Source organism: Odontesthes bonariensis, chromosome 4 (assembly GCF_027942865.1).
Source record: "Odontesthes bonariensis isolate fOdoBon6 chromosome 4, fOdoBon6.hap1, whole genome shotgun sequence".
NCBI classification, from domain to species: Eukaryota; Metazoa; Chordata; class Actinopteri; order Atheriniformes; family Atherinopsidae; genus Odontesthes; species Odontesthes bonariensis.
This window is the reverse complement of record NC_134509.1, coordinates 28,989,378-29,013,891: the sequence shown is the minus strand read 5'-3', so window position 1 is coordinate 29,013,891 and position 24,514 is coordinate 28,989,378. Positions and strand designations below refer to the sequence as shown.

Here is a 24,514-nt window from a genome sequence, read left to right as displayed (position 1 = left end):
GTAATTGTTTGGATATGATCTGAGTGTCTTGGCCGTCTTTGCCTTACTGCTTGTGGAAATTGATGAAGCAGTTATTCTCAGTTGTGAGGCACAGGTAGACATCACACTTCGTGCACTGAGCTCTGACAATACCAGTGCAGCCTGGGTATTTGCATCGGCCCTTTTTTGGCATGACGACAGGCCAGTGATCAGTGTTGTCCTGACGCACAGCTGCTGGTGGCACTGGTGAAGTGGGACCTCTGTTCCTCTTCCTGGCCAGCTCTGCCTCAATATGCTGGGAGGGTCTTCCCCTCTTCTTCAGGACTTTCCTCTCCATACAAAGGCATGCAAAGGCAGCTTGCAACCTCACTTTTGAACTGGAGTAGGCTGTGGACCTCTCTCTGTGGGATGCTGCAGTCCCTGCGGTACAAGAGCCAGGCGTTGACGTGGGTGAAATCCATCATGTGGAACACAATCCTGTAGTACAATTTCCTAGACCTCAGCTTCGTTCGGTAAAGAGCAATGAGTGAATCTAGGAGATCCACTCCTCCCATGCTTTTGTTGTAGGTCTGGACGATACTTGGGCACGTAACCTCCAGCGCTTCGTTTTGTTTCTTGTCCCATCTTTGCACAGACACCGTGGGGTTAGCTGAGCCAAAGGTTGAGAGGAGTGTGACAGCACGGTTGTCATACCATTTCACTGCCCTGAGCTGGACTTCATCATGCTCGGTTTTTTTCTCTTCAAAGGTCCCCCTGCCTTTCTTTTTCATTGCCAGATCTGCAGAGAAGCTGCACCCTGCCAGGCAATTTTGGCGCACTGTTCCAACACAGTGGATCTTTTTCTTCTGGAGAGCGACTTGGATATCTACACTGGTGAACCAGTTATCAAAAAACATCTTGTGGGACTGGTTGCCTGGCATTATGCTCGCAAGTCGTAAAACGACGTTGCCACTTGCCCCGATGTCTGGCATTCCTTCCATTGGCAAGATTGCACCAGTGTACAGCTCAAAGTTGCAGGCCAGACCATTACTACACTTTACTACAACAGTCAAATGTGTATCTGTCAAATTGATGGACCTGAAAAAATAACTAAATGATTCTACATGGTTGTGGAGCCTGAGTCCATAAAGTTTACAAGATGCTTTTAAACAATATAGGCCTATAACTAAATACTAAATGTTATCAACATGCCAGGCTAACAATTCATAATGGTACGGTGTTGCCATATGGCAACATACACATTTTCTATTATTTAATGATCAAGTACAGTGCAATAAACTACAGAATAATGAACTTAACTCGCCTTTTATCGAATATATATATTTTTTACCAGTTGAAAAATGTCAAGTGTTTGTGATCAAGTCAAGTGTTGAGGCTCCTCCCTGTGAAAATGTCTGCAGAAAAGGGGTTCAAAATGGCATCCATAAAGTCATATGACAGATTTAAACACTGCTATTGGTTTACGAGAGGGTAGCCTCCCTCCACCTTAGGGTGGGGGGACGGGTCCTGACTGTTGTTTGTGCTTATGCACCGAACAGCAGTTCAGAGTACCCACACTTTTTGGAGTCCCTGGAGGAGGCACTGGAGAGTGCTCCTCCGGGAGACTCCCTCGTCCTGCTGGGGGACTTCAATGCTCACGTGGGCAATGACAGTGACACCTGGAAAGGCGTGATTGGGAGGAACGCGCCCCCCCCCCCCCCCAATCTGAATCAGAGTGGTGTTTTGTTATTGGACTTCTGTGCTCGTCACGGACTGTCCATAACGAACACCATGTTCAGGCATAAGGGTGTCCATATGTGCACTTGGCACCAGGACACCCTAGGCCGCAGCTCGATGATCAACTTTGTGGTTGTATCGTCAGACTTGCAGCAGTATGTCCTGGACACTCGGGTGAAGAGAGGGGCGGAGCTGTCAACTGATCACCACCTGGTGGTGAGTTGGCTCCGCTAGTGGGGGAGGAAGCCGGTCAGACCTGGCAGGCCCAAACGTATTGTGAGGGTCTGTTGGGAACGGCTGGCGGAATCCCCTGTAAGGAGGAGTTTCAACTCCCACCTCCGGCAGAGCTTCAGCCATGTCTCGGGGGAGGTGGGGGACATTGAGCCCGAATGGGCCATGTTCCGTGCCTCCATTGTTGAGGCGGCCGACCGGAGCTGTGGCCGTAAGGTGGTCGGTACCTGTTTGGCGGCAATCCCTGAACCCGCTGGTGGACACCAGTGGTGAGGGAAGCCGTCAAGCTGAAGAAGGAGTCCTATCGGGCCTTTTTGGCCAGTGGGACTGTGGAAGCAGCTGATGGGTAAAAACAGGCCAAGCGGAACGCGGCCTCGGCGGTTGCTGAAACAAAAACTCGGGCTTGGGAGGATTTCGGGGAGGCCAATCGAGAATGATTTCCGGCTGGCCTCGAAGAGTTTCTGGTCCACCATCCGGCGGCTCAGGGGGGGGGGGCTGTGCACCGTCAACACCGTGTATGGTGAGGGCGGGGCTCTGCTGACCTCAACTAGGGACGTCGTGAGTTGGTGGGGGGAATACTTTGAGGGCCTCCTCAATCCTACCGACACGCCTTCCGATGAGGAAGCAGAGTTGGGGAGCTTGGACGTGGGGCCCCCATTCCTGGGGCTGAGGTTGCCAAGGTGGTCAAAAAACTGAGGTGGATAAGGTTCGTCCTGAGTTCCTCATGGCTCTGGATGTTGTAGGGCTGTCTTGGTTGACACGCCTCTGAAGCATCGCGTGGACAACGGGGGCAGTGCCTCTGGACTGGCAGATTGGGGTGGTGGTCCCCCTCTTTAAAAAAGGGGACCGGAGGGTGCTGTTAGATCCGGTTCTTTATATTGGAAGCCCAAGAACCAGTTGGAGCAGTCTTAAGTTAAACAAAGTATTTATTGGAGGTCACAGGTCAAGTATCAGCACTGGACTTGGAGAGACAGAGTTCTCGCATGAAATCCGTCTCGCCAAGCCCCGAGATCTGGAAACATTTCATATTTATGTTCACCCTTATCTCAGAGGTTGTACCTACATTTGATGACGCATCATTGAATATTTACTCATGCTGTGAGCAGGCCATCCACCGTCTTCGTCATGTTCTTTGGATGTGATAAGCGATGTGTGTGTGTGAGTGTTGTTTCAGGCGTGTATCTACTGCACCAGACCTATCTGTCCTAAGAGACGCTTTATCTGACCCAGTTATTTTATCCCGCTACGTCATCTTAAAGTGTTGGACATACATTTGCGTTGTATGAGCAGAGTGTACCGTACAAACTAGGAAAATAGATCATCTAGAGAACTACAGAATATGAATACATAAAGTCTAAGAATAAAGCCAATTTATAACAGTGTGTTCCAACCATAGGGGGATCACACTCCTCAGCCTCCCTGGTAAGGTCTATTCGGGGGTACTGGAGAGGAGGATCCGCTGGATAATCGAATCTCGGATTCAGGAGGTGCAGTGTGGTTTTCGTCCTGGCCGTGGAACAGTAGACCAGCTCTATACCCGGTCTACATGTGTTTTGTGGACTTGGAGAAGGCGTTCGACCGTGTCCCTCGGGGACTCTTGTGGGGAGTGCTCCGGGAGTATGGAGTGCCGGACCCCTTGATATGGGCTGTTCGGTCTCTGTATGAACGGTGTCAGAGTTTGGTCCGCATTGTCGGCAGTAAGTCGGACATGTTTCCTGTGAGGGTTGGACTCCGTCAGGGCTGCCCTTTGTCACCGATTCTGTTCATAATTTTTATGGACAGAATTTCTAGGTGCAGCCAAGGCGTTGAGGGGGTCCGTTTTGGCGACCTCAGAATCGGGTCTCTGCTCTTTGCGGACGATGTGGTTCTGTTGGCGTCGTCGGGCCGTGACCTTCAGCTCTCACTGGAGTGGTTTGCAGCTGAGTGTGAAGCGGCTGGGATGAGAATCAGCACCTCCAAATCTGTGGGTAGTAGGGCTGTCCACGACCAAGGATTTTGTTGATCGACCAGTGGTCGTCATTTACTCCGATTAATCGACTAATCGACCCCCCCCCCCCAAAAAAAATAAATAAATAAATAAATAAAAAAAAATTTGATTTTTTTTTTTTTAAACAACAACATTTACCTTTAATGCCCGGCTGCCGCATCTATGCGCATTTACCAAAATGTTTCCTGGTTCGTCTAAACACTAGGCCTATAGCCTACACAAAAATCAATTGACTGCTCAGTTCTTCTCTGTCGGAGAGTGAGAAAAAACCCGACGTTAGTGACCATTGGCTGACAAGCAGAATTTTACAAGCGCACAAGCCGGGTGCTTCAAGTCTGCCCTCTCTTTACACGGGCAAATTATTTCAGATTTTGACATTCTGAATGTGTCACAAAAAATAATCAGAAAGACAGACGGACTTTGAACATTCTGACCGCGATTTGGATCTCACCACGGTCCAATGGAGGATAACAGACAGTGTCGGTGCTGAAGCCGATGGTCACACTTACCGAGTTACTTTCACAAGATGTTAATGCATCTCTCTGCCACGCTGCCCATGCTCATAAACATGAAAAGACGTCACCAAAATAAAATAAATAAACCTGTTGCTGCGCGAGGATGACAGCGCGGCCGTGATCTGTGTGTGGTAACGGGGTCAGAAAGTACAGCGGTGACCGGCCACCTCTGTTCCAGAAGGCGCTCCAACATGCAGTGGAGTTCCATCTCGTGGAGACATCCTGGATGAGTTTGTGTTCAACAACGTTCTGTTGTATTTGTTTTTCAGTGAGAGCCGCTGTAGCCTTGGGCCAAGGCCAAGGCCCTTGGCACTTTTCTTAAAATGTCCAAAAAGACGTCTGGCAGCTGCTATGACAAGGCAAATGGGATCTTTTTTAAGAGCCGCATTGATGCACCGCTGCAAAGTGTGCCCTGCGCAACGAACTTCTTGGACGTTACCCCAGGACGGGTTACGCGCTAACTGATCGTTCTGTCCTTGTGACACGAAATTACCGTTTTGATTTGTTTGACGTCTTCCTTTGTCAAGCCCTTCAAATTAAAAGTCCCGGGAGCCCTTTGACGAGACGCGGCTTTTTTTTTTTTCCTGCGACTAATCAACCAATGGAATTTGGTCGACTGGTAATTTTTTTGGTCGACCAACGACCAATCGATTATTTGCCGTCAGCCCTAGTGGGTAGTGACCGAAAGAATGAGATCGCGAATACAAGCGGCCGAAATGAGTTTCCTCCGCAGGGTGTCTGGGCTCTCCCTTAGAGATAGGGTGAGAAGCTCGGTCATCCGGTAGGGGCTCGGAGTAGAACCGCTGCTCCTCCGCATCGAGAGGAGTCAGATGAGGTGGCTCGGGCATCTGGTTAGGATGCCTCCTGGACGCCTCCCTGGTGAGGTGTTCCGGGCCCGTCCCACTGGGAGGAGGCCCCGGGGAAGACCCAGGACACGTTGGAGAGACTATGTTTCTCGGCTGGCCTGGGAACGCCTCGGGGTCCCCCCAGAAGAGCTGGAGGAAGTGGCCGGGGACAGGGATGTCTGGGTTTCTCTGCTTAAGCTGCTGCCCCCGCGACCCGACCCCCGGAGAAGCGGAAGATGATGGATGGATGGATGGATGGATGGATGGATGGATGGATGGATGGATGGATGGATGGATGGATGGATGGATGGATGGATGGATGGATGGATGGATGGAAATGTGCTGGAGCCAGAAACTACGACCTGGTTTGGTCACAACAGAAAAAGAAGTTTACCATGGCGCCATCTTGGATCACACATAGAACAATATGCTTTGCCACTTGCTCAGAAAAATATCCAAACATTGCCAGTACCCTTAAGAAATCGATCTAACATCATATTTAGATGTATAACACAAATGTGGGTAGTTATATAAGTTTTAAAGTTCCTATGGCATGAAAATAAATGGAGGCTTTTATATATTTTTATAGGCTTTAGTGGTCCCCTAATACTGTATCTGAGTTTTTTTCCCCAAAATTCTGAATTACAGCCAGTCCCAAAAATGAACTTTCCTTAGGATCCCCAGATTGAGCTGTTTAGTGGGGGTGTGGCCTTACTTACGCCCGTGGTACCTTGCGCAAATGTTTTGTGAATCGCTATGGCACGTAGATGGTACGGCAGCCCTATGCCGTAAAACTAGCGAAACCTGTTGATATGAGCTTACTTTGACAATATGACGAACTAGTTACTGAACAACTCTCCTAACACAGTCAAACATCAAGCAAGTGCTACACAAGACACAGCAAAAAAAGGGGTGCGTGAAGGGGAAAGCAGGAGTGAGAATTTTGACATTCTCAGCTGATTGCTCTGTTTTGCAAAGATGCACGTAGCGTGAGTCATTTCAATCAGGGGAAAGGCAGATATCGTGCGCGCCATAACACCAACAGCAGGAAGGCTATCAAAACAACTAATAAGTACACAACACTCGTGTTACAGTAAATGAGGTGTCCACTCGCATACCTCATGCTATTTACCGTTACATTAGCGACAGTGACCGAGCTATTAGCTGCAGAGCTAACGACACAGACAGACTGACCGTTTTGACTGGAACCATGAATTAATCATTATCCTGATGAAATGCACTGAATTTGCGGATTCATTCTTCTTCAGGAAGCTTGAAGTAGGGGTTTTGGTCTAAAATGAGCGAGCTAACCATCTCATGGACATGCAAACACCTCAAACAGCCCAGTTGACAGAGATAAGAGCGTGCAGATGCTATTAGCTGCATAGCTAACCGTTAGCTAACGTTAGCTGCTAACGATACAAACCCTTTCCTGTGGTAACAAGCTATGTAACTATACTGTACATACAGGAAAGCAACACAATAATAGAGCGTTAAATTACTTACTCTGGAATGAGATCCTTCCCCAAGTAAGGGGGCGAATGGAGCAGGAGATTGACAGGCGGATCGGTGCGGTGTCTGCAGTGGTCTCAGCATCGGCGCGTTGTGGTGAAAAATGAGCTGAGCCATAAGGCGAAGCTCTCATTTACCGGTCAATCTATGTTCCAACCCTCACCTATGGTCACGAGCTGTGGGTAGTGACAGAGAGAATGAGATCGCGAATACAAGCGGCTGAAATGAGTTTCCTCCGCAGGGTGTCTGGGCTCTCCCTTGGGCTCGGTATAAGCCCAAGTTCTGGAAACATTCGTCTGTGAAATATTTGGCGCACACATACACAAATCTCTTCGGTTCTGTCGTCACTTTCCCAGAAAAAAACAAAATCTGTCCACTGGCTCTTTAGAGGTTCTGATGCAGGAGCTCTAAACAGATTTTTTACGTACAGAGCAATGAGCTGGCCAAAGAGCTGTGGGCGGGGAAAGGCAGTTTATTGGCTCTGGGTGGAAACAACCTCCACGTCATAACAGGTGCCACGTCATAACAGGCAGCTTTCCCGATCAGGCCATCTGCATGGTCACATTTCCAAAGGCGGAGAATAATTTCCAGTGCATGGTTTAGGTCTATAGTCATTTTTAGCCACTGGGGGACCGCAGGCAGGCTAGGGAATCTCATATTAATGTTAAACAACCTTAAAAAATGAAAATTTCATGCCATAGGACCTTTAAAACACCATCAACCTGTAAAACAGGAGAAAGAATGAGACAGGCGGCCGTTTGCTTCTGTTCAGTGTAGCTTTGCTCGATAGAATGAGGAAGTAAACAAGAGTTGCGGAGAAGCAACTGCCCACACTGCCCCCTACTGGTGACACTGAGAAGCTTTTTAATTGCGCTCTTACCAAGATGCAGTTGTTCGGGGAAGACTCATAAATGACAGAACAGGGACACAGTTTATGGAAATGATTAGGTTTGAGAACACCCTGTGTTCTGATGTTGATGATCTGTTGAACTCTTACACATCAAGTCTCTTAAATGTTTTGGATACCATTGCTCCTGTCAAGGTTAGAATGGTTAAAAGTAGGCAAAGGGCGCCATGGAGGAAAGAAGAGTCGGTCAGGGCACAGAAAAGGGAGTGCCGGAGAGCCGAACGGAAATGGCGCAAGTCAAAGCTCCAGGTTCATTATGAGACTTACAAAGAAAAGCTATGTGTGTTCAACCAGACTTTGCGTAGAACAAGGGAGAGTTATTTTTCTGAAATCATCAAAAACTGCAGTAACAACTCTCGTGTCCTGTTTGCTACAGTAAACAGATTAACAAACCCTCCAGTTTCACTGCCTTTAGAACTCATTTCTACATCTAAGTGTAATGAGTTTGCAATATTCTTTAATGACAAAGTTCAAGGCATTAAAAATGCAATAATTTCCGCAACACAAATAACTACTCTGCAGCCAGCTAGACACCTAGAGCTGACACATTTCACACCTGTTACTGACAAAACAGTCGAAGAGACCATCTGCAGTCTGAGTTCATCAACGTGCTGCCTTGATGAGTTGCCCACTAGATTCCTAAAGTCTGTGCTGAGCAGTTTGTTACCACAACTTGCTCATCTAGTCAACATCTCACTCCAGACTGGAACATTTCCAAAGGCCTTAAAAACCGCTGTCATTAAGCCTCTTCTAAAGAAGAGCAATCTTGATGCCACAGTACTGAACAACTACCCGCCCATATCAAACCTGCCATTCTTAGGCAAAGTCCTAGAAAAAGTTGTATACCAACAGCTTAGTGACTTTCTCCTGTCTAACAATGCTTTTGATACTTTCCAATCAGGCTTTAGGCCCCACCACAGCACTGAGACAGCTCTGATCAAGGTGACAAATGACATCCGCCTGAACACAGATGCAAGTAGAGTCACAGTCTTAGTTCTGCTGGACCTGAGTGCTGCCTTTGACCATGTGATCTTATTACAGAGGTTAGAAGACTGGGTGGGAATCTCTGGTCGTGCTTTAAACTGGTTCAAGTCCTATCTCCAGGACAGGAAATATTTTGTTGAAATTGGTAACTGTGTCTCAGACCAAATGGCTATGATCTGTGGGGTTCCCCAGGGGTCAATCCTGGGACCCGTATTGTTCAATCTGTACATGCTTCCACTAGGCCAGCTAATACGCAGCTATAATGTGTCCTACCACAATTATGCAGATGACACTCAGATCTACGTGTCACTGACGGCAGGAGAACACGGGCCTGTAGATACATTGTGTCGCTGCATCGAACAGATCAGTGTGTGGATGCAAAACAATTTCCTCCAGCTAAACTCAGACAAAACTGAAATCATTGTCTGTGGCCCACAGAAACAAAGAGAAAGTGTTATCAGTCACCTTGAGACTCTCTCTCTAAACCCTAACTATCAAGTTAGAAATCTCGGGGTAATATTGGACTCAGACCTGAACTTTAACAGCCACATTAAATCTGTAACATCAGCAGCTTTTTACCATCTAAAAAACATTGCCAGAATCAAAGGAATAGTGTCTAAACCAGACTTAGAGAGACTGATCCATGCGTTTGTCTCCAGCAGGTTAGACTACTGTAACGGCCTGCTCACTGGGCTCTCTAAACGGGCTGTAAGACAGCTGCAGTACATCCAGAACGCTGCTGCTCGAGTCCTGACTAGAACCAGGAAATACGACCATATTAGTCCAGTGCTCAGGTCTCTGCACTGGCTTCCTGTCGCTCAGAGAATAGACTTTAAAACAGCTCTGCTTGTGTACAAGTCTCTTCACGGTCAAGCGCCAAAGTACATCTCTGACATGTTAGAGCCATATGAACCAACTCGGGCTCTGAGAACCTCAGGGAGGGGTCTCCTGCTGGTGCCCAGAGTCAGGACTAAACAAGGTGAGGCTGCGTTTCAGTTTTATGCCCCTAAAATCTGGAACAGTCTTCCAGAAGATGTCAGACAGGCCTCAACTCTGACAATGTTTAAATCCAGGCTGAAAACAGTTCTATTTAGCTGTGCATATGACACCTGAAAGTATTTTATCTGCACTCTTCACTTTTTAATTAATTAATGATTATTTTAATGGGTCTTAAATTTCTTTCTTTTTTAATTTCTTTCTTTTAGTTTTTTTTATTCCTTTTTAATGGTTTTATTGCCTTCTTGTGATTTTGTGTAGCTGTAAAGCATTTTGAATTGCCCTGTGTATGAATTGTGCTCTATAAATAAAATTGCCTTGCCTTGCTTTGCCTATTAATTGACCATTCTGGCTTATTTTAACATATTTCTTTCACAGAAATAATATAAATGTGATGCTCACATTCCATGAGCATCACATTTACGTACAATGACACAAAGTTGAACTAAGTCTCAGCTGACAAACTAAAGCAAGACCATGTCATGTCATGATTATCTCCGCAGAAATACGAAGAAGGACATTTTGATCATGAAAGAGGAAAGTTGCTGACGCGCATGGCTGGTGACGTCATCGCAAAGAGGTTAATCATGATCAAGTCAAAAATGATCTCAAAGAATGACATCACCTGCTCCAAATTAAAAAAAAAAAATCAAAAAGTTCAATCATCAGTGTGTTTGTGATCAATCTTTAAAAGTGTGGTTTAATAAGCTAATATAGTTAGCTGGATCTCTCTCTCCTATCTGTACTGGGAAATGAACTCAGCAAGATTACTCATGAAGACAAGTTGTCCAGCTGGAATCTACTGACTCAGGTCAGATAATGGAGCCCAGAGTTCAAACTAGACACGGTGAAGCAGCTTTTAACTGTTATGCTGAACACAACTGGAACAAACTACCAACAGAACTGAAATCAGCCCCAACTGTAAGCACTTTTAAATCCAGGTTAAAAACATTTCTCTCTCACTGTGCTTATGGTTGAGTTTATATTTTTCTTTTTCCCCTCTTCTTTGATTGCTTTTAACTGTGTTTTAAGTTTTATTCTAATTTTTTATTCTCTATAAATTGCTTGTTTTTCTGTTATTTTAAATGCCTTGTCTTTATGTAAAGCACATTGAGTTGCCTGTGGTATGAAATACGCTATATAAATAAAGATGCCTTGCCTTGCCTTGCCTTGCCTTGCCTTGCCTTGCCTTGCCTTGCCTTGCCTTGCCTTGCCTTGCCTTGCCTTGCCTTGCCTTGCCTTGCCTTGCCTTGCCTTGCCTTGCCTTGCCTTGCCTTGCCTTGCCTTGCCTTGCAAAGTGGACATCTGGTTCACCTTTCTCTCAAAACTGAAGGGTGGATTTAATGTCCAATTAACTGATTTTAAAAGCATTACTTGCCATTGTGTAATCTTGACTAACACAAGCCAGAAAAAACACTGCCATCTCACTGACGCTCAAAATTGACATAAAGCAGATATTTGTGGATAAGTGCAACTCAGGGATCCATCCATCCATTTTCTATACCCGCTGAATCCGTCGGTCGGGTCGAGGGGGGGCTGGAGCCTATCCCAGCGATCATCTTGTGAGAGGCAGGGTACACCCTGGACAGGTCACCAGTCCATCACAGGGCCACACAGAGACAAACCAGACAAACAACCAGAGACACGCTCACACTCACTCCTAAGGACAATTTTAGAGACACCAGTTAACCTAACATGCATGTTTTTGGACAGTGGGGGGAAGCCGGAGTACCCGGAGAGAACCCACGCATACACAGGGAGAACATGCAAACTCCACACAGAAAAGCCCCAGCCGGGAGTTGAGCAAGTGAAACATGTAAAACAAATCTCTGCACTGGAACGCTGACATAATTGAGATAAAAAAGAGCAGTAAAAGATTAGTTCCTAACGTGAAATAAAGAGCAAAGGCTTATGTGAAATGGTGAAAAGCAGAGATGATAGAGACATAAAGAGACGTGAAGGGATGTTTTAAGGTGGAATTTCTCTTCTTGTGCTCAATATTATTATTTGTTTACATTTTTAAGTATTAAAGCTGTTTGTGTCTGTTACCCATTGTGCATAGTTACTCTTTACATTAAAAAAGATTCATACATTTTGAAAAAAAAAAGACTCCTGATTTGGTTATCCTTGCTTTTTTTGCTTTGGTTGTGTGCTGGATATAAAAAAAGCAAATGTGGGCTGGTCACATGGAAGTTTGCAGCTACTGATTAAACAAAAAATATGTTCACATCATGTTTGTTTGTGTGAGTAATGTGTGTTGATGACTACATTTCTAGAGTTTGCAAGGGGTTGTGTGTCTGTTTTCATCAGCTGCTCAACCCACTATACCACGCCCACAAGCAATAAAAGTACCTGTAAAACAGAGCTACACTCACTGCTATTCTGAGTTATTCATCCAACAACATCATGGCTGGGAAAGCTGTTTTTCTGGGACTACTGCTCATCTGTGTCATTGCAGGTAAAGATTTAAATACTTTTGAAAAGAAACACGCTACTTTTTGAAGTATGATGGTCTGAACTCTGTCATATTTAAATGATAAAGGACGGTTTAACTCTTTCTTTTTAGAATTAGAACTATTTCTGTGCAACGTCTTTGACACTTATCACCATAAACTTTTATTTTCATGTCACAGAGACATAATAATGATAATGATCTAAATTTTAAATGTAAGATACGAAACACTTGATGACATGCTTTCATAGATACTGTACTAAAATATTATAGTATTATATTCATTAGTTGCCTTTTTCTATTTCCAACCTCCTTTCATGTCATTTGTTTCAGTAAGCCTGTTATATTTAGTCTGTATTAGGTGGGAGGTTATTTTATTCTTCATTTTAAAAAGTGTTTGTTTTAAAGATGCCGCGGACAAGTCTGGACCCATGAGAAAGGTAACATTGATTTATTACTAGAAACTTTTGTGTTCACAGGTATATATGGGAAAGTATGTTTGTGTTGTGCTGCGTGCGTGTGCAGAACAACAAATAGAAAGATAATCTCTCTTGTTTACTGATCTTTAAAGTCGTGTCAAAATCTATTAGAATTTTATATCAGATTCTAACTTTTATATTTTTGGCAGCCCTCGTGTCCCTACACAGCGATGATTTTGGCATGCCCTTATAATCTTGACCCTGTGTGTGGCAGCGATGGAAACACTTACCCCAATGAGTGTGCTCTCTGTGTCGAGAGACAGTGAGTACACACAGCTGCTCCACACTCACAGCATTCACACATTACTTCACAATCCCATTTGATTTTTATAGAGAATAAAGCGCTTATGTCGTCCTCTATTGATGAAAGGTTCTCTGTCTTTTAACACAAATGACATCCATCACTTTTATCACTTTATGTCCAGCTCCCCCACACACCCTATGAAAAATATGTCAAATTTGATGCCTGTTATCTCAGAAGAATGTCTTGCCTTGCTCTTTGTTTACTTACAATGTTGAACTAAGTCTCAGCTGACAAACTAAATCAAGACCATATCATGTCATGTTTTCTCCGCAGTAAAACGAAGAAGGACATTTTGATCATGAAAGAGGAAAGCTGCTGACGCGCATGGCTGGTGACGTCATCGCAAAGAGGCTAATCGTGATCAAGTCAAAAATGATCTCAAAGAATGACATCAGCTGCTCCAAATTCATTGCCATGAATAAAAAAGTTCAATCATCAGTGTGTTTGTGATCAGTCTTTAAAAGTGTGGTTTAAAAAGCTAATGTAGTTAGCTGGATCTCTCTCTCCTATCTGTACTGGGAAATGAACTCAGCAAGATTACTCATGAAGACAAGTTGTCCAGCTGGAAAGTGGACATCTGGTTCACCTTTCTCTCAAAACTGAAGGGTGGATTTAATGTCCAATTAACTGATTTTAAAAGCATTACTTGTCATTGTGTAATCTTGACTAACACAGGCCAGAAAAAACACTGCCATCTCACTGACGCTCAAAATTGACATAAAGCAGATATTTGTGGATAAGTGCAACTCAGGGATTACTTTGATAAAAGTACAAATATAGAGTAAGAAACTGAAATGGGTTTATAATCAGAGTAGAAAGTTTTGCTGAATGCGACACCAGCGTCTGGGTACTACTGGGGACAATGTAACTTCATATATTTTGGAATTGTCCCGTAATTGAGTCCTATTAGCAAAGTAAAAGCTGTTGAGATCAAATGTTTGTTGTATCAAAGCTTAATTACACCTTTGGTGTAATGCATTTGGGTAAAATACAATCTGACCAAAAAGTTAGGGTAGATAGCTTGTTAAAATTCTTGGCAAGTGAGAAAGCAATTTTATGTATTTTGTATTTTATGCAGAAATGAACTTTCTTTTCAAGTTTGAATAAATTTCACAGATGTTGGTCCAGATGGGTATGACAGGAACCTGGACACATTGTTAAGGTTCACAAATGTCTTGTACTTGTCTTCTGTTTTTATTATTGGAACTATTCCATTAAGATATTTCATATTTGAAAAAGTAGTGGTCACATTTTGCCTTGGAGCCTAAATGGACCGCAGTTAACATGAACTCATGATGATTCATACCTGGCATTCGATCGATGAGGTGAGTGTCTTGTGGTTTCCCCCTCCTCCCAAAGACTAATGAATTGTTAAAGTAACCCTTTACATAAACCCTTTATATGAACCACTGTGACGTATTTGTTTGGTATTCCTGTTTTTGTAATATTAAATCCCAAATCATTTAAAAAGTGGTGGGGATTGTGTATTTGAGAGTGGGAGATGCTAAATTTAGCAGAATAAAGCCTATAATTATATATTTTCACTGAACCTGCTGAACCTGAAAACAGAGGGAAATGGATAAGAAATGAGAGTTGGTTTTATGCTTCAGAAAATGCAGTGAAACTTTCCTGTGTCAGGTGACAGCAGTGGGTAAATGATTTGCTGGATATATCAGTGGGTGAGCTCACTGTTTAGACTCCGTATACTAAGTAACACAGCAGTCAGTATCATTTCTGTGTGTGTGTGTGATAGAAGAGAGATATATGAACAGGCTCTAAAAGTGTGTCAACAATGAAGTTGACAAAAGACAAACACACAGAGGATGTTAAAAAAAAGAACAGATAGAAAACGTTGAATCCTGAGGTCAAAGGTCAAATGTGTCACATGCTTGAAACCAGGAAAAGGGAAACTATTCTAATCCACAGTCACTTCCTTTCTCTTTTCAGTAGAGCAGAAATAAAGACTTCTTGGCGTCAATGAGCTGGCTTATCAATGATGATAAGAAACGCAGAGGAACATGTGTAAGTACAGACTTCAAACAATTCAAGTACAGACACTAAAGAGCAATGTGATACAGTGCTCACCACTTTGCTGCTATTAATTCTAAGTTGATGTAAACATTTTTTTAAGCTAAGTATTAAAAAATGAACATGAAGCGTTAATACATTGCACACTCTCGATGTGCTCCGCAGATTTAGAAACTAATTAATTTATTGCGACGTTCATTTCTTTCAACCTTTGATCTGGTATTATCAATCGGTTTAGTGTAGTTTGTTTAAAGTTTGTTTCACTTAAGTTGCTGTCTGAGTTAGCCTGGTATCAGTCCTTTTCATGTCTATCGCTTTCAGTTGTGCTCATTTTGTGACCCCTGTTCTGTTGTGTGCCTTTTTACTTCACATAAGTTATGTTACATTGTGATTTACCCTTGTACTTTTTCAGAAACTCCACAACCTCTACAATTGAGGATTGTCAGAATAAAATCTCTGTGGAACTTTTCCTGCATCTCTCACTCATACCAGCAGTAAGTTGATCTTTTTTTGTGTGTTTTTTCAGTGCGTAACACAATGACGCAGGCTGAGCCATGTTTCACAGTAAATATTTTTACTTCTACGCAGTTTTTTCAGAAATAAAACTTTGGTGCATGGCAGTGGAAAATACCGCTGTTGGTCAAGTTACAACAATTTTTTTCTAAATCACACAAAATTACGTTTGCTTCATGCATGACAAACACATTTCACACAACTGGTGTCTTTTCCAAAAAGAAGGAGTGTGGGATCAAACTTACCCTGTAACTCAAATTTACCCATTGTTCTTTTCTTTCCTATGTTATCTGGAAATTCTAAATAATGCAAAAATAACAGGAAGAATATCTAAGATTACAGTCAGGTGTGAGTACACCAACATGTTGGGGACACCCCTTCCATCTCGCTTATCTCCCCTATGGGGTAATAGATTTTTCAGTGCAGGAAGAGTAGATGATGCTTTTAAAATCCGGGTAGTCAACGGTTTAAAGACAATCGAAGGTCTTTATGTCAATGATTGTTTTCATCATATTGGAACCCCCATTATCACAGATAGAAAATCTTACCTAAACCTAAACAGGAAGAGGCAGATTTCTTTGTTTTATAAAGCCCTGATGACATATGATAATGAATCGGCCCTTGACAGAATGGAGAAATAGAAATTGGATATCAATCAAAACAAATATGAGGCTGATTGGGAAATAACGTCTCAAAGTCCATAAATGAAAAATTGATACAAGAATCTGGTTATAAGTGGTTGATGAGAACTTAGATTACACCAGTCAGAACGAATGGCTGGTTCCCTGATGTTCCAGACAATAGCAGCATAGAGTATGCCATCAATTCTGGCCAAATGCTTCTTCATTAAAGTGACAGTTAATGAGCAGATGAGTAGGACAATGTTGGGATTCAAATATAAGACATTACTTTTACAAAATAATCCTTGAAGTTAGAGATGCAATGTAATGTTAGCCGACTGCCACTCATGATGCTCTCAAATCATTACTGAATGAGTTTTTTGGATATTCTGTACTGATATTCTTTCTACCAGGTGCTAATTGTAGGGGTCCTGTCATTCCTCCAGAGGCGAGCCCAGAGACTGCCTATCGACCACAGACTGCCTTTTTTAGATGGACGTTTTGGAATTGTGGTGTAAGTCAACAACAGTAATGATAATGTAAAAAAAAAGAAAGAAAAAAAGACAGTTTTATAGCCTGAAGTCTGACATGAGACATTTTACAATAGTTGTAACATGCAACCATTCTTTTTTTAAATATTTCTTCAAGATTCCTCAAGAATCACTTTATCTCTGTTTCTCTGTAATACAACATCATTGTGCCCCAGGCCTTTGGATACTATAGGCAACCTCAGTAACCGTTGGACTTATGGATTTGCCTTTGGTGCCGTGGCAAACAGCGTTTTACTGCTCTTCTCTGAACGTTATGTTCCCTTCACTGTCCCATCCTGGGCCAGAGGTAAAAACCTATTCTCTGAGATTGGTACAGTACACATGCATGTGTGATTATGTTATAACTGAATGTTATGTGACTCTGTACCTCAGCTATATTGTACCTGGTTGGAGCTTTAGAGGTGGGCCTGGTGTATTTCCCATTTTTTGCCTGTCTGTCCACACCATTCAGAATGGCCGGGGCAGTGTTAGGAATACTCTACTCTCTTTCCTGGTAAACATTCACACATTACATGCTCACAACCGTGGGGCTTTCACAATTATAGCATAGTAAAAACATGCCATATTTTTAAGAATGCTAACTGTTTTGTTTGTAGGATTATTATTACTCTCTGGGATACAATCACCTGCCCCGGGGGTAAGGTAAGGTAGTTGGGTACCAAACCCAGTGTGATGTCAATTGCAATGTACAACCAAGCAGATATACAACCAGTGGGTTTCCAACACCAATATATGTTAGACCCTGCAAAACATTTGATTTTGTTGCCTGTATTTGTATTCATGATACGTTTATGATTTTAAAGCCTCTGGGTAAACACCAGAAGATAATTTCCCAGTGGCCCTCCATCCTCTCACTCATCTTCCTCTTGGGACGATTTATTTACATGCTGGTTAAAGATGTTCGAATACGTCTGCAACTGGAACTAGAGGTCAGTATGACTGTTGCATAAATTGCACGATTCTTTCCCCATATTTGCAGCGGTAGGAAAAACCTTGTAAGCCCCACATCAGAGTTTACATCACATGTACGTGTGGCTTAATTCTTTATTTAATTTTTTTTTGTCTTTTTCTGTGAAACATCCGTACGAGAACTTACATAAAGTAGGCTACTGTCCTAACAAAAGAAATCTTAGAATCTAAAATGGTAATGTATAGAGGTGTTTATGAGTATGCATATGGTAAATCTCCTACCAGGACCATGATGAGAAAGCTGAGCAACACCAGGCACTGCATGTTAAGCGTTTGCTGAGAAGAGCAGCTGAGCCCAGGTAGATGCAGAAAGTCACCTACACTTACACCACTGCAGCTACGATTCATATTGCTGTCAACCACTCGTAGGCTGGAGCCTATCCCAGCTGTCATTGGGTAAAAGGCAGGGCACACCCTGGATAGGTCACCCCTCCATCACAGGGCCACATAGAGAAAAACAAACACATACACACTCACACTCACTCCCAGGGCCAATTTAGAGACACCAATTTAAGTAACATGCATTCAACATGCATTTTTGGATGGTGAGACAAAGCCATACCTGGAATAAAAGCCATGAAAACATGGGGAGAACATGCAAACTCCACACAGAAAGGACCAAGCTTGGATTCTAACCAGGGACCCTCTTGTTGTGAGGTGACAGTGCAAACAACCAGACCACCTTACAGCCCCACTCTTAAAATAAAAGCTCACAATTTAATTAATTTTTTCCTGTAGAGACCACTTAATTTCAATGAGTAATGAATAATCTTATAGAGATAATCCATTAAAAAATCTATAAAAAAAAGAACGTGTGTTTGTTACCTCTACTGAATAGGAATGTCGTAGTACTGAAGTCAAGTGCAGAATGACTTGAAGTCCAGCTTGGTGAGTTCCAGTGCAGGTGGGGGAGTCATTATTCCAACTAGTTTGACATCATATGAGCAAAAGTTTAAAGAGAAAAAAACATTATAAGGACAATGCCACTGTTAGACTAGTTGCACTAAAATCAAAAGAAGGAAGGTCTTACAGTCATAGTTTTTTCAGCGTTTCAAATAGATTAATTGTTGTTGTCATTGTATCTGTATATCTAGTATGACAATAGTGAGATATACAGTATATAAAGTAAATATATAAATATAAAGAAAAGATTAACTATAGCAGTAAATTAAGATAAGATGCAGTGGTAAGCAGTAGTTGAGGTAGTATAGTGTAAAAAAGCAGATAACGCTCAGCCGTGGATACGCTGGGGTTAGGGCTTAAGTTTGCTTGGCAGATATGGAACTAATGTTAATGTTAGTTTTTTGCTGGTAAAATGACTCAAACAACACTAATAGATATTTCAGGTGATTGGGTGTCCAGCATAATGCATGGAGAGCGGGCTGTCGGCCTTGGTGACATTGCAGGATGTTCTGAATGGAAGAATTTCTTAAACAAAGTTAAATGAGCTTACACTCCTTGAGCAGATATTGTTAGAGGGTAGAAATAATCCATATGAACACTTTGGAATGGAAAGCAGCTGCACAAGCTTACACACACAAATGGGGTGTTTTTACTTTCTGTGTTGTAGTGAACCCCTCAGCTGGTTCCAGAGACAAGTGTATGAGTGGGATCCCTACTTTAAGTTTCCCAACAGGATCATTGGCACTCTTATTATATCCCTAATAGGCCTGTATATGGTGAGGAAAATCTTGATTTTATGTAGCAATATCATACACTCAATCCATTAGTTTGTTTTGTGTTATACAGATCATTCATACACTGACATCTGTGCTTATGTGTGTTTCTGCATCTCTCTAGATGACACTGGCAGACTATATTGTCAGTGATGATGTCTTTAACCAGATAGAACACTGGAAGGATACACTGAAACATCTGGTTACCTCTTGTAATGAGACTGAAGCTCTGGGATACATGATACCACAGCTGGAGGAATTCATTTATGTGGCCAGGAGTAAGTTGTTCCACCAGACAGTTGGGAGGGGGTATTTATGACATGTGGGATTATTCATAAAAGCTGTTGAAGATGGACTTTAAACAACTCAGACTAATTTTGAAGATTTTTCACCAGATTTGCTCTCTCTGCCTTCTTGATTAATAGTAATGCCTCTATGTTTATTTGTTTGGGTTTTTTTTGTTTGTCAAAGAGTCTTGGCTTTCCACCACCATCTTTGCCAGTCTAAACTCTGTTGCTTACACCTTCCATATCTTGGCCTGTTACAGGTGGGAAATAAATGATATCAAATCAATCAATCAATCAATTATACTTTATTAATCCCCAAGGGGAAATTCCAACGCTGATTAACATAGATACAAATTCCCTGATTTTGTTTATAAGTATGTGAGAATGCTTGCATTTACATATTTGCATTCACTGTGATCATTTACATCATTAACTTTTTCCTAAGGAAACACTTGAAGAGGCTATGGAAGGGACAAAAGGGATTTCTTCCTGAGAAGTTTCACAACCCTAAATCAGCAATTAGTGTAGTAAGTAAAACACATACAGTCGCAGTAGCAAGTGTGGGGGCAATTTCATGATATTTTAGCATATATTTTAGAACTCTACCATTGTTTGATTACCTTAACGTAAATAAAGTCATGATTAGAGTAAGCAATAATCAAATTAAGCTGTGTGAAGTATTCCAATCTTAGTCGCAGTATGCAGACATGTACACATTAATTGCACTTTTACACAGAGTTCTCAGCAGTCCTTATTACAAGTGACTTTGGGATTATTTTTGAGAAGGGACAGAACAGGAAGAACAGGGAGGCTGTGGTAAAAACAAGGGACAAACCTGCACAGGCCAATTCTGTTTTTAGGGGTACAGCTTCGGATTGGGTGCAAACATTGCAGTTGCATAGAGGGGCATATATGGCCCTGAGACATTAATGGCATGAGGACTATGCTCTGTAAAACGTAGATGGGAATGTGACTGGAATATTCTGTGTGGAACTCATACAAACCCCAGAACTGTAATATTGTGTTATGGAGTTTGAGATCGGGTGGTGTGATGGTTAGCACTGTCACCTCACAGCGAGAGGGTTACAGGTTCAACTCCCGGCTGGGGCCTTTCTATGTGGAGTTTGAATGTTCTCCCTGTGTATGCGTGGGTTCTCTCCTGGTACTCTGGCTTCCTCCCACTGTCCAAAAACATGCATGTTAGGTTAATTGGTGTCTCTAAAAAAATTGTCCTTTGGAGTGTGTTTGTCTGTGTGTTGCCCTGTGATGGACTGGGGACCTGTCCAGGGTTGCCCGATGGCAACTCCAGCCCCCCCGCAACCTGACCGATGGATTTAGTGTGTACAGAAAATGGATTGGATGGATGGATAGTTTGAGATCAAAAGTTGGAATAATGTCTTTCATGTACAAAAGTAGCCATTGTGACAATTCTTGAGTAGTTCAGCTTAAAATGCAGGTGGCATTATATGAAAAGTGGCAAAGCACATAATCCTTGAAAATATTTTTGATGGAGCAATTGATTTAAATGGAAAAGAAAACATAATTTTTAAGGGGTTTATTGGTGGGACCAGTCATATGCTAGGAAGCCAATGCCACCCCGTACTGCCCCTTTGTCCATGAGCAGATGAATTCCAGGCCAAATGGGTACAAAAGACTATGATAATTTGAAGTTGTGGCACTTAAGTCACAATGTATGATGTACTGATGAAAAGATATATGGATGTTTCCCCCCACCATAAAAAAACTACCCTAGTCAAAACACAAACAGGATGTTTGAGCACGAGTAAGCATCTGAGTTTTTAATTTAGGGTTTAAGGGTACTGTACATGTCCAAACAGTTCTGTGTTTACATATGTTTACAGCTTTGATTATTACCACCTATTTGAAATGCACAAACTAGTTTTCTTGTTGAATTTCACAGGCTTCCATTGCAAGATACTCTGGATGGCAAATAGCTTTTACACTATGGGGTAAGCCTGTCATAATCTAAAAACATAAATTCGACAAAAAAGACACTGCTCATGTATTTTTTTTACAATGCTTTGTCATGATATTAATCAACAAACAGATCTGACAGCTACAGCCTAAAATCTAGGTCTTAAAAACAAATCTCGTTCTCGAGTCTCGTTCTGTTGCAGATCAGTATTTATTTGTGTTGATGGATGTGTTTTCTCTGTTATTTTGTTCAGGGTACCTGATTGTCCATTTTGTCCACTTTATGTTTGCTCTGCTGTTGGTCTATGTGTTGGTTCTTCCCATCCAGCATGGAAGAGTACAGAGCATGCTCTTAAACCTGGGAATCATACTGTAAGGCTGCTCTTTTTGTGACTTTTTATGGGTATATGAATGGATGGATACGCTTGCTGAGTTTTTCCATTTCTTTTGTGTCTCTCAGTCTGACAATTGGGCTGGTGATCGGCTTGCTGATCCTCCAAGTAGTTCTCGTTCAGGTCTTCTTCCTTCAAGACAAAATGTCTCCCACAGATAAACAGAAGCCTCTGGCTCTCAACAACAGGTTGGTATATTCTAAAACTATGAAGCGTATGATTAATTTGCAAGCTATGGAATCATCATCATATCTGAGTTTCTTACCTGCTCCGGTGGCCTCTTGAAACTTGCAGATACAGATTATATGAAGCCCCGTGCAAAACTTTTAGATATAATTCTAATTCAGCAACTACAGTAAGGGCAATATATATATAAGTTGTCATGCAACCAACCCAATAATATAAAGAACTGTCTTCAGTGAGACAGACACTCTTATGTCAATTATCAAATAGAATAAGTTACTATGATTCAGAGTGAGTACTGTAACTTCTGTAACTTCTTCTGCATCCCAGGAAGGCATTCCACTGCTTCAACTACTTCTTTTTTTTCTACAACGTGGTGATGGGGATCAGTACTTGCATAATGAGGTTGCTGAATAGCATTTTGGTGGGAACATGGCTGGTGTCCCGAATAGACCGGACTATAATGCAGAGGGGATATGAAACCATGGATGCCGGTAGGCTTAAATCCTACTAGAATTCTTTTTTTCTTTATCTTTACTGTTTGATATTGATGGTGTTTGTGGGAGTTTTACAGGATTACACCCAAGCATGGCTGTTACCTGCTTACATCCACATTTTCCACGAGATGGCGGTATTTCTCAGAGAACATAGGGTGCTCTTTGTCTTAAGGATAGTTTGTGTGATGAGATACAATTTCAAAATATAGTTTAGATTTTCATTTTTGGTGACAGATAATAAACAAGACAAAAAGAGGAAGTAGAAAGATTCGTGACAGCCTTGTTATCATTCCTTCTTGGCCAAAAAGTATCGCTGTTCAACTACATATATTCTTTTGTCCTAGACCCACTTTAAATATTTTATGTAAGCCAGCCAGTAAATATAGCTGTACTGTCTCATTTTTGTTCCATTTTTAAGATTTTTCAATATCACAATACTGTAAACTCTTGTAATACATTTTTTTGTAATTGTACTGTGATTGAAATGTACTTCCTTTACGCCCCAGGGTACAGAACATGGATCGGGATGATCTTTGCTGACCATTACCATAACAACCCAGTTATGGTGTGTTTCTGCCGGCTGCTGGTCTCCAAAATACTGGAGCGGCACAATGCATCTACATACTCCTCATTTGACAATTCTCCATCAGGTTAGAGGAGTGTGTTTTTACATAATCAACAGTCAACTTTAAGCTTTCACCTTCATGCTATCTAAACTTTCTCCTGCTTTTGTTTCCCTGTCACTTTTATTTTTCCAGGAGACCCTGTGAATAACCGTGCCAGGAGGCGCTGGACGTTGCTTTACACCTTACTGAAGAACCCTCATCTGATCCTGCTTAGAAAACAACACCTCTCCTCATCATCATCTGTTCAGCCAGATACAGCAGTGCGGACTTGGGTCATGGCCTCTCAAACGCAGAGCCGCCAGTCAGTGGCACCACCAGAAATCATCATCACACCAGAGGAAGACTGTTAAGAATAAACTCTACAAGGACATTTGATTGGCCCTCTTGTGTAGCTGAATGGTCAGAGCAAAAGTCAAGAAAAGGTGTGCTTAAGTCCGATTTAAACTGCAAGGTAAACCTTAGAGGACCTGAGCTTTTTTTTTTGTGCACGTTTCATTTCTCCTGGCTATTTCAGATGAATAGCACCTGGTTAAGTTAAAACCCAAGCACTGTCTTTGAGATGGAACCAGTTTATGAGAAAAGATATCAATTTTGTCAGGTGACGCAGGCTCTAAAAAGGTGGAAACTTAAGTTCTATTTACTTCATATTTTTGGTCATGTTTACATATTATATATTTTGAATAAACATTAATTTGCAGTTTGTAGAAGATTAACACGCACAGTTTGTATTTAGCCACTACAAGCAAAAGAGACAAGTGTGGTTAAGATTGAACCTTTTTCTTCAAATTGAAGAAGCTGAAAATACAACATACATACGACATAAAAATAAGTGAAAACAAGATAAGTGGTTTAATATAGTTCCAGAAAAAAATCATTTTATATTCTAAGTATTTAAAAGTTCCAACAAAAGTTGAAGGCGGCATACGTTTTCTGCAAGATTTACAAGTTTCTATAAGAAATATACACATGTTCTAGTTCGTAGTTTACACAATGACTGTGACATAAGTATAATCCCAATATTATAGATTTTCTAAAATTAAGGAACGTGCAACGTTCTGCCATTTTGAACTTGTGGGCGTGAACGTTTGCTTGAGTTCTCTGCGTCCAAAGAAGAAGTACGTCCGTTTGGCTAGCTGTTTTATTGCATTACACAGGTACTGTTCACATTTAATCCTCTTAATCCTTCATTAATTTTGAGCATACTTAATTGCATAGTGCAAAAAAAGTTTGGCTGGTGCAGTCATATATGGTAAAGTTAATTTATATCCTTAGCTTCTAATGAATAGCCTTGAGCTAACAGTTAGCCGCCAGGCGCCAGCTCACGTCCACA

General features: G+C 42.0%; 2 protein-coding genes across 2 annotated transcripts; both read left to right on the top strand.

The window, feature by feature from the left end:
• Window positions 1-12,060: 12,060 nt before the first annotated feature.
• Window positions 12,061-13,345, top strand: LOC142379396 (putative pancreatic secretory proteinase inhibitor). The gene is made up of 4 exons (XM_075464548.1): window positions 12,061-12,130; window positions 12,533-12,564; window positions 12,753-12,865; window positions 13,181-13,345. The coding sequence occupies exons 1-4, from the start codon at window positions 12,079-12,081 to the stop codon at window positions 13,224-13,226; spliced, it is 243 nt and encodes an 80-aa protein (XP_075320663.1). The 5' UTR covers window positions 12,061-12,078; the 3' UTR covers window positions 13,227-13,345.
• Window positions 13,346-14,643: 1,298 nt separating this feature from the next.
• stra6l (STRA6-like) lies at window positions 14,644-23,936 on the top strand. Its single transcript, XM_075464546.1, has 18 exons — window positions 14,644-14,929; window positions 15,348-15,429; window positions 16,482-16,582; window positions 16,775-16,905; window positions 16,992-17,112; window positions 17,216-17,261; window positions 17,423-17,548; window positions 17,814-17,887; window positions 19,159-19,267; window positions 19,389-19,542; window positions 19,736-19,811; window positions 19,997-20,078; window positions 21,473-21,521; window positions 21,741-21,858; window positions 21,947-22,066; window positions 22,392-22,555; window positions 23,065-23,208; window positions 23,317-23,936. Exons 1-18 carry the CDS (start codon window positions 14,901-14,903, stop codon window positions 23,532-23,534), a joined length of 1,944 nt encoding a protein of 647 aa, XP_075320661.1. The 5' UTR covers window positions 14,644-14,900; the 3' UTR covers window positions 23,535-23,936.
• Window positions 23,937-24,514: the final 578 nt, after the last annotated feature.

Excerpts from the sequence above, each read along its gene's own strand:
- stra6l (XM_075464546.1), top strand. The coding sequence starts at position 14,901 with ATGATGATAAGAAACGCAGAGGAACATGT. Across the intron at positions 21,859-21,946 it reads TTAAACCTGGGAATCATACT|TCTGACAATTGGGCTGGTGA; the intron begins GTAAGGCTGCTC and ends TGTGTCTCTCAG. Across the intron at positions 22,067-22,391 it reads CCTCTGGCTCTCAACAACAG|GAAGGCATTCCACTGCTTCA; the intron begins GTTGGTATATTC and ends TCTGCATCCCAG.
- LOC142379396 (XM_075464548.1), top strand. The coding sequence starts at position 12,079 with ATGGCTGGGAAAGCTGTTTTTCTGGGACTACTGCTCATCTGTGTCATT. Across the intron at positions 12,131-12,532 it reads GCTCATCTGTGTCATTGCAG|ATGCCGCGGACAAGTCTGGA; the intron begins GTAAAGATTTAA and ends TTTGTTTTAAAG. Across the intron at positions 12,866-13,180 it reads GCTCTCTGTGTCGAGAGACA|TAAAACGAAGAAGGACATTT; the intron begins GTGAGTACACAC and ends TTTTCTCCGCAG.